At 54.1% G+C, this 9,997-nt stretch overlaps 1 protein-coding gene across 1 annotated transcript; it reads right to left on the bottom strand.

Annotated features, from left to right (window-relative positions):
* Positions 1–2,952: 2,952 nt before the first annotated feature.
* On the bottom strand, positions 2,953–5,097 carry LOC123076497 (uncharacterized). Its single transcript, XM_044498709.1, has 2 exons — positions 4,140–5,097; positions 2,953–4,086 (listed from the first exon to the last, which is right to left on the bottom strand). The coding sequence occupies exons 1-2, from the start codon at positions 5,040–5,042 to the stop codon at positions 2,953–2,955; spliced, it is 2,037 nt and encodes a 678-aa protein (XP_044354644.1). The 5' UTR covers positions 5,043–5,097.
* Positions 5,098–9,997: the final 4,900 nt, after the last annotated feature.

Below are 9,997 nucleotides of genomic sequence, written 5' to 3'. Positions count from 1 at the left end.
AATTGGTGGGACAATTGAAGGAGGAGGTTCTTCCTCCTCTCACCTACCTCTTGCCTCCATCTCCTTTCCATTAATGCCCTAAGCTTTTTCTTTCCGGGTCTCCTTCTCTACACAACCAAACTTGTTGATTTGATGGGGATTGAGAGAGGAGACCTAGATTCACAATTCCACCAAAGAAAAATTGATTCCTCCATACTGTCTCTTGTGGATCTTATTACTCGGGTGTTTGGGCATCCTAGACGAAAGAGATCATCACGGAGCCACATTCCATTGTGGTGAAGCTTTGTGATGAAGTTGGGAGCCTCCAATTGAATGTGGAGATTGCTCCAACCTTGTTTGTGAAGGTATGGTTGCAGCCTCCATGGGCACCACTAGTGGATTCATGGCACCGTACCTTGCAATGTGAAATGGCATGAGGAGAGTAGTGTGGGCCATTGTGACACTTGGGGTGCATCGTGTCTGCACACCCCTCCAATAGAGATGTATCTCCCCCAAAGCATGGAACTTTAGGAACAACCTGATCATGTCTATTTGTGGTTTATTCTACCTTACACTTACTTTGCGCAAGCTTATATTGTGTTTCTTATATTCTAGCTTGTGGTTATCTTCTTGAGCTTGTCATATAGCTTTTGTCCACTAGCTGCATATCTAAGACTACCACCAACGCACTCGAGAAAATTGGTTATCCTTATTGCGGAAGAATTATTCAACTCCGCCAAGGAGACGACTAGTGGTGTCATGCCTAATTCTAACAAAGGGGAGAATGGATCTGGCATCAATTCCACAGTTTGGGTCGGCCCATTATCGCAAGAGACTGAGGTCGCCGCCCGCCCGACCCCCGCGTCGCCTGCATCGGCCGACCCGGGGGAACCCTAGCCGCCAGCGCCCGGAGCGCCCCGTCCATCTGCTCCCGCGCCGCCGCCGCCGGAGGGCTGGCCGGCGAAGCCGCGCCGAGCCCTGGGATGGTGGCGGCGGGGCTGTTCTTCACCGACGAGCTGCTTCTCCGAGCTCTCCCCATCCTCCATGTCCTCACCGCCCGCCCCTGCGTCCCCGCCGCCGGAGGCTGGCCGGCGCGGGCGCGCCGTGTCCTGGCTCTTCTCCGATGCGCCTCCCCTTGTTGCGGCGTCCCCCGCCCCACCCCCACCCCGAGCTACGGGTGCTTTGGCGGCGCTGGTTGCCTGGCAGCGGCTGCCTCCCTCGTGCGCCGGCCAGGTGCGTGGCTGGTGTGAGCTCCCTCGCGCGCCCCCTCCACCCTGCAGGTGCGGCTTCGGCCCGGCGGCCATGGACGCGTCCCCAACCCCCTCCATGGCTGGCCGGTGCGGCTCCAGATCCGGTATTCCGCGTGCGCTGCATCCCTTCCGGCTCCTCCGGCTCGCCGGCATATCTTCTGCTCCGCTCCAACCCCTGCAGGTGACTCGGTTGACCAGCATCCACCCCGGTGCGGCTCCGAATCTGGCTTGCTACTGGAGCTGCGCCCCCTTTCCGGCTCCTTGGCTCGTCGGCATCACAATGGCACCGGTCCGAATGGCCTTGATCTGCGCTCCTCTCCACATCCTGGTTCGTTCGGGTCTTTGGTCACCTCCGCTTCGCCTACGCGCATCTACTTCGGTCCAGCCACCCAACCTCGCCCCGTCTTCCACCTGTCCCGTAGCTCTCACGTCCGGCGACGTCCGCTGCCTTCTTTGGCAGCGGTCGTAGCTCACTTTCCTGTGGTGGCGGTTCCAACCGACAACTTGGCTTCATCTTCTTCGATCTTGCTCCGATGGCTTGGGATTGCTCAGATCTGGCCAGGCGAAATCCGTGCTCGACCTTTCGATGCTGGCAGTGGCGACACCCGCGGGTGCCGTCCCCCTCTTGGAGGCGCTGCCATGGCCGACATTTGTGCCCCTCTTTGAGCAACAGGGGAAACCCTAGGTCCGACTATCCGGATCGGGCGGCGACGGCGTCTCGGCGTCGTTCTCCTTCATGAAGGCGCTGTCTTGTTTGCTCGCGGTGTCCTTGGTAGTGGTTTTGAAGATTGGTCGTCATGTTAGTTTGGTATGGGTTGCTTCTCAGGATTGCGAGTTTTCGCTGTGTTGTTTTCTCTTCTTGGGCCGAGCATCCCATGTCTCTCTGCTCTGGATACCATGTTCACGCCTAGCGTTCGTGTCATGTGTTGTATCACCACGTGTATTCACTCTTAACTTCTTCTATCAATGAAATGATACGCAAGCTTTGCGTATTCGCGAAAAAAAATAATTCCACAGTTTCCCCACCTATTGCCTATGGTGGCCCGGTTCCATGTATCATATCACGCATCTTGGCAACATTCAACTCTCCAAGTTTGAGGTTATTATTGATGAAGCCGATGAGTTTGTCATTAATGAAAATGAGGATCCTCAAGAGCTCTACTTTAGGTTAATGGCTATTGCTGTCTCTCTAGGGACCATGGGAGTAAGGACATGGATGACAATTAGTTCAAAGGCTAGTTTCTTAACACAATCATGCCTTTGAACAAGGGCATGTCTTCCATGATTCGCCAAAGACCAGATTTTCATTCCATATCCTCCAATGATGTGTTGGATGAATTTATTACCATGTGTATCTTGAACCAAGACCGGATGAATCCAATGATGTGTTGTGCGTCTGGTTGCGGGGCGATGTGAGGAGTGCGGGGATGGGGCGGCGGTTCTTTTGGGAGAGAGATGGGAATCGAGGCGGCAGGGGACGTTGGAGTGTGGGAAGTGTGTTCCGTTTTCGTGGGTAAGACTGCTTTCGTTTTTTTCTTTGTTTTTCTTTAAGAGGATGGGAAGAGGAGGTTGAACCATTACTACGTCAGGCTCCCATTTAACAGCCAGATATATAAACATTACACATAATTATTTTGTATTAACTGTAATTATTTGGCGAGTCTGACTCAAACGCAGGATTGAAAAAAAAATAGATCTCCGAGAAAAGCGTATTTATACTGTATCAAATTTCTGATTCATTGCAGAGTTCTCTTGACTCAAGGGGTAAAACCACAAAGTTAGACGCTCCTCGCTTTCTCCTTTCGGATGAACTTGCGGCCCATATTCCAACCGGGTTGTTCATATGCTCCCACAACTTCCCGTTCCCGCCGTCAATATGCATTTCTTCAAGAACCATGGCATTCTCAGCGAAGAATTTGATCAGCTTGATGCCAAAGCAGTTAGAGTCCTCCGACCGAAATTGCAAGCCCACTCTCCTCAGTGAGCTCTGCAAGCATTCGAATGAGCGCCGACTCAAGCCAGGGATATCAGAAACCTTAGCACCGTTAACATCACCATCATCTTCGAGAGAAACTGGTGTCGGATCTGTGCGGTTGATAAGATCTATGGACTTGTCGCGGTCACATAGGAACTTTGTTTCTAGGTACCCTATTATGTCTTCCGACTCTCTTGTGACAGCGTGGTGCGCCGTGGTGAGGTTGATCCTGAGATGGCGGAGCACGGGGGAGCAGCGGAGCAGGTTTGCGATCGCCACCGCCGCAGACTTGCCTTTGGGCCTGTGCACTCCTTGCAGCTCGAGCCGGTCTAGGTTGGAGAAGACGGGCAGGAGCTCGACGCGCCCCGCCTCGCTGAGGACGGCCATGTCCTCGAGGTTGTTCACTCTCAGCTTCAACTCCTTGGCCCTGCTGAGGTCTTGGAGGAATTTCCACAACGTCATGAGGTTGAGGTTGCGGTGTGGATCTGGATCCTCGTTGGCTTTGTCGCTATGGTGCTCCCTGCGTCTGCGTGAACATTTGTTTCCTTTCTTGTCGCATGGCCGGAAAAAGTGCAGGTCCGCCCGTGCCAAATCCGGTGGCCGCGGGCTCATTGAGAGCCGTCTGAGAAGCCCCCTGTACAAGAAGGATCGCAGCTTCGGCGCGCGAATCTCCACGGCGACGACGACCGGAGTCTCGTCTTTATCATTCCCTCTCCAGTTGCACTTGTCCAGAACGAGAACGGTGGCCGCCGGACAACGGAGCACTACTTCTGTCGGTGGTGGCCGGGGAGAAGTACCGGCCGATGCGTGGTGGCTGGGCGGGCTGACGTCGTCTGTTGGCGCAATGACGATGACGGCGACGGACTCAAGGTGAGAAGCCCCCTGTACAAGAAGGATCGCAGCTTCGGCGCGCGAATCTCCACGGCGACGACGACCGGAGTCTCGTCTTTATCATTCCCTCTCCAGTTGCACTTGTCCAGAACGAGAACGGTGGCCGCCGGACAACGGAGCACTACTTCTGTCGGTGGTGGCCGGGGAGAAGTACCGGCCGATGCGTGGTGGCTGGGCGGGCTGACGTCGTCTGTTGGCGCAATGACGATGACGGCGACGGACTCAAGGTGGACGGTAGCAAGCGCCGGCGCGGCGTCGACGAGGCTCTGGAGGACACCTAGGCGCACGGCGCAATGCCGCAGCCGCATGGACGAAAGCCGCGTGAACCCTACTATGGCGGCCGGTGGAAGGATGTCGCAGCTGGTGAGGTTGAGCACGCGGAGGGTTTCCCACGGCAGGGAGCCGAGGCTGAGCGTGTAGTCGCCTACCGCTTTCCGAGCAATCTCACTCTCGGGGTCATAGTAGGTGTCAGTGCGGATGACCCAGCCTTCGACGGCGAGCCGGAGATCCTCGACGCGTCGCGCTGCCGGGTGGGAGAGAAGCGTGGCGATCACGTGGTGGTCCTGCGACCGCGACCCGTCCCTCTTGTCGTTGTCAGAGTGCAGGAGCCAGCGTTTGATGCCGAACTCGAACTCCACACGCAGGGTGAGCCTGGTGACGTGGCCGTCGGCGTCGAGCGCCGCCTTGGCCGCCGACACGAAGGCGTCGCGCCGCGAGAAGAACGACGCCTCTAGGGTTTTACGCTGCTCCCCCCAGGTACTGGAGAGCGTGCGGTCGAAGTCCTCGAGGCGCGTCTCAAGGTTTACGGCGCCCGAGGAACGCAAGAACGGCGAGCGCCAGCGCCGGGAGAGCGCTCTCGTGGACGCGGCCTCCTTGGCTGGGGCGAAGTGGAGGACGCGCCGGAGAAGCTGATCGGGGAGCGCGGACAGGCGGTCGTCCCCGGCCATCGTCTACGTCCGCGGCGCGATGCGATCACGATCTGAATCGGATGGGAAGAGGAGATATCATGCCATGGACTCGGCTCGACCGGTGCTGACCTGCATGTGTGTGTCTATATATATATATATATATATATATATATATATATATATATATATATATATATATATATATATATATATATATATATATATACCTGCCCCAATTGAGGAGCCATTGGATATGGAATCTACTCTGTCTTTTTTTTTCCTTTTCGAAAAGGGAACACTTACCATCATCCGGCGGATCGCAGCGGCAGCGTCCGTCACCTACCCTGCGTGACATGCATCCAACTGAGAGTCCGCTACCAGACGACACACACTTTTACAACAGGGGTTATGTTTCTGAAACATAAATGCGATGTTGCAATGGTCTACGATGGGTGCACATTTTGCAACAAAACTTCTCTTATGAGATTTTTTTTCCGCAACATGACCTCATTTGCAAAAAAAGTCCAACAAAACAGTTGTTGCCAAAAAAAATCTGCAACAAGACCTATATTACAGAAATAATTACCTATATCGCAACAGTGAAGACGCGCTCGGCCGCCTGATGCGGCAAATCTGACGGTTGCGACCCGGCTAATCTTTTAAAAAGATCAGCTGACGGACGCATAGCACGCCCCCGTGAAAAAGGCCTAAAGAGCAACTCTAATGGCTCCCTTAAAACTTCCTGTATAAACTTTATGTGAATTCTCCGAAACTCTTGAGTGCTAGTGCTAGTTTTGGTCAGTTTCCATAAATTTCTTTCCCTAAATCCGTTCTTAATTTATTTTTAATTAAAGAAACAGATAATGGCTAAGGACCCGCCGGTCAGTCACAGGTTTGACGGTCATTGTCCAGGGGTGGCGTGGCCGTGCTGCGATGGCCGCCGGCGCTAGGAGGCGTGGCGGCCAAAGGCAGTGTGCTTGGCAGCGGTGTCGTTCCGTTGTGGGCGGCGGCGGTGCGGCATCGTTCCGACGACGTTCCGGTAGGGTGCGTGATGAAGTTTCAAGCGGTTTCCACATACAAGAAGATCATCTTCCCGTAAACCTAATGGAAGAAATGGCATAGTTTACAGGGTCCCCTAAAATTATGAATGGTATACAAGAATTGCTGGAAATATTTTTTCCCTAACTTCGCATAAATGACAGTTCTTTCATGGATAGTGGAGCTATTGGAGTTGCTCTAAGGCCATAAATATCTACTAGGTTTTTTGGCAGAACCTTTTCTATTTGCTCCCCTCCAAAGGCAGAACTATCCATTATTTCGTTCTAAAATAGATTTTCCTATTATCACTTTTTGGCTTATTGGCATTTTTGTAACTCGATTATTTTGTGCCTAATTGAAATATCTGGGTTTTTTGATTTTTTTGCCAGGTTTTTAGGTATCAAAATGCACTTGATTTAACAAATTCTACATTAGATATCTTTTTTTTCGCAGAAAAACTTCTAATCTATTCATCAACTGTTAAGGTAGTACAAATCACTAGAAGTAAATATTACATCCAATTCTGTGACCACCTACCGACGACTACAAGGACTGGAGCTAGCCGAGCACGCGCCGCTATCATCGCCCCTCCCTCACCACAGCCAGGCATACCTTCTTATAGAGGACCGTCGAGAAGTCGTCGTGCTAAGGCCCTACAGGACCAATGCACCTGGACAGCAACCGCCATCAACCGCCGCAACTGAAGAGAACCGTAGATTGGAAGGATCCAACCTGTAGACACACGAACACATATGAATGAAGACCGGATCCATAGGGATCCACCAAAGACTAACGCCGACTGAATACCGCGAGATCCGCAGGAGACAAACCTCCAATGCCCTACGACGACGCTAGAAGAACAGCGGTGACGGGGGCTGGTGGGGAGAACCTTATTCCATCTTTAGAGATCCGTCGTCGCCTCACCTTTCTAAGCTGCTGGACACAAACTCTAACGAAACTTCAAAATATATCCAAAAAATGGAGCCCTCTTGTCGGCAAAGCTTTGGATCCATGGCGCCTCCTTGGTCCTAAGACCACAGAAGACGAGGCAGACCAGCGGCAGCGCGGGCAGGAGGCAAAGGAAACCCTAGTTGCTGGCTGTACTTCTTAGGAGTCCTTACCAGCGAAGGGGTATGAGACTCACCTCGTCAACCTAAGTTATCTTTTTGTTTGCGTTTAGTTTGAATCTAGTTTATTCCCCCCAAAAAAAGTTTGAAGCTAGTTTGAAATTTCAAGGTTACAAATATTTGGCATCCACCGAAAATTGCCAAAACTTTTAGAAATACATCGCAATTTGACCCTAATTCTAAGCAATAATAGTACTAGTTTTTTATTTTGGATCCGTATACGTATTTGAGCAGGCAACGCCGCAACATGCTAACTACAGTTATAACTTGATCTCCTCTGCGCAAGAAACCTAGCTAGCTTGGTAGCCATCTTCGAGATCAGAGATCGCGATCCCCCCCACCCAAAAAAAAACTGAGATCGCCGCCTGGATGCGTCACCCGCACCAGATCGCTGGAAGGGAGCGGGACGACCGCCTAAGCAGCCTCGGCGACGTCGTGCTTGGCCACGTACTCTCCTTCCTCGACGCCAAGGAGATCGCGCGCGCCGCCGCGCTCTCGAGGCGATGGCGCGACGTCCTCGCCCTCGTCCACACCGTCTCCCTGGGCCTGGAGCAGCCGAAACGGCCCCTCATCGCCGACGAGGAGTACAGCGGGAGCGGGTACAGGGCCTACGCACCGGCGCCGCTGCCCTTAAACGCCGATGGCCTCGCCGACGTCCTCTTTACCCGCATCCTCCGTCAGGACCCCGCCGCCGCCCCGGTGCCCCTGCGCGCACTCCGCGCGCTCGTTTGCATGGGATACGAGCCCGAGGACGAGACGACGATGGACCAGTGCGTCTCTTACGCCCTGGAGCACGCCGGCCCCGAGTTCGAGCTCGAGCTCGACCTCCGCTTCGACCCAGACAAAACCATCTGCAAGTACCCCAATCCTGCCGCCGAAGATCATTCACTCTGTGCGCTACAGAGAAAGCCTCCCCAGACTGACGCCGAAGACCATTCACTCCGTGCGCCACATGACGACGGCGGCGACGAGGACGATGATGGCGACGATGTCGGCTCCAGTTCTGAGGAAAATTTTGGTGGAGATCAAGAATACACCCTCCCGAGGAGGCGCATCTCCTACGCGGAGCGACAGTACACCGTCCCCTGGGGACTCTTCGCCTGCCCGGCGCTGCGATCGCTCCGCCTTGGCTGGTGCAGACTCGCCCCTCCGGCGGCCTTCAGCATGCCGTGGCTCCAGGCGCTCCGTCTCACCCACGTCCCTGATGAGGAGGAGCACGTGCAAAGGCTCGTCTCTGCCTGCACCCACATCATTGATCTGACGCTCGAGGCTTGTGGAACGGTGACCACGCTCTCGCTCCTTGGCAACACGCGCCTCCGCAGCCTCGCCCTCCGGTGCTGCCGCAAGCTGGCCAATGTCTCCGTCGACGCGACAGAGCTCCGCTCCTTCGAGTACCGCGGCGCCGTCCCCAGCGACTCCTTCCTCACTATGGTTGGCAGCTCGCCGTCCATCACGTCGTGCAAGATCGACATATGTGCCATCTGCATTGGGGAGGCCACCTCACAAGAGGACCTCGGCAAGCTTGGTTCGTTCCTACAGCAGTTCGCATCGACCACGAAACACCTCCACTTATCGTGCGCCCTAATGTGCTCATGCTTCGTGCGGCTCCCGGCGTTCACGAGCCTTTGTCACCTCCAGCTGATTGGACGTGTGCCGCGCAGCGGTGATGACCATGCCGCCGCAGCTGTTGCGGTGAGCAAAATCCTCCGGCAAGCCCCAAACCTAGAGACGTTGTCCCTGCTCTTCGAAATAAAGCGTCATGACCCCAACAAGCATGACTACCGTGACCACAACAAGGGGCAGCTCCTCGATGCTCACCTCCTCCACTACAACAAGTACGACACTCTAGACATGCCGGCGGGCGTGGTTGTGCCGACGTGCCTCGGGAGTCGGGTGAGGAAGATCAACCTGTTGCATTACCAAGGCGGAAGAGCGCAGAGGATGCTGGTCAGGTTCTTGGTCTGCAACGCTAAAGTTCTTGAGAAGCTATATTGTGGATTCGCCGAGGGGCCGCTGTGGATTCAGACCAAACTGAAGCGTGAGATGGAAAACTGGGCGGTGAACGAGACAACTAGCAAGGAGTTCCGTTGATCGGTTGATGGATGCCTGCGTGCCTTTGCAATTGCAAAACAACTTGTGATGGATTCGTCATACTTTAGTGAATGGTGAAGTATTTTCTAAATATATATTTAGGGAAGGCTAAAAACCATCGAGTGTTATTTCTTTTCTAAAATGAATAAGGGACGCGCATCCTTCCATTTGATATGATCATTGAGGGCATGTACAACGGTTCTATCTTAGAATGCCACGTAGGATAAGTGACGAGATGGGGGAAAAAGAAGTCATAAAAAAAGGCTTGTCTTCTTTTATTTAGGCGTTGTTTGGATAGTGAATTTTAGCCATGAGTATATATTGTCGAAAAATGTATTTGGCAACCCTGTGACAGTTTGCAAAACTGCCACCCCAGCTGGGAGACGTCAGATCACGATCACGTGATTGAAGCGGTACGTAGAAAAAAAACACCAAACAGATCGAACCCCACCCTCACGAGAAAACCAATTTTGCTTCCCTCTCTCCCCTGACCTCGCTCCGATCCCCATCCCAGCCGCCGGCGAGCTCGCGCGCCACCATGGTCGCTCGCCCACTACCGTGCCACCACCGACGGAGGCTCCTATTTCCGCCTCCCCGCGCCGCCCACACTCCCCCTCCCCCTACCCACACCAGGCATTGTGCGCCGCCAACTCTACCTCCTGCGTGCCGCCGCGAGCCAACCACGCGCCGGCGACTAGCCAGCCGAGGCGGACCCTGTCCGGTATCCGTCGTGGACTG

The sequence above is a fragment of the Triticum aestivum genome, chromosome 3D, assembly GCF_018294505.1.
Source record: "Triticum aestivum cultivar Chinese Spring chromosome 3D, IWGSC CS RefSeq v2.1, whole genome shotgun sequence".
NCBI classification, from domain to species: domain Eukaryota; kingdom Viridiplantae; phylum Streptophyta; class Magnoliopsida; order Poales; family Poaceae; genus Triticum; species Triticum aestivum.
The sequence above is the reverse complement of the archived record's forward strand: the minus strand, read 5'-3'. Positions and strand labels throughout refer to the sequence as shown.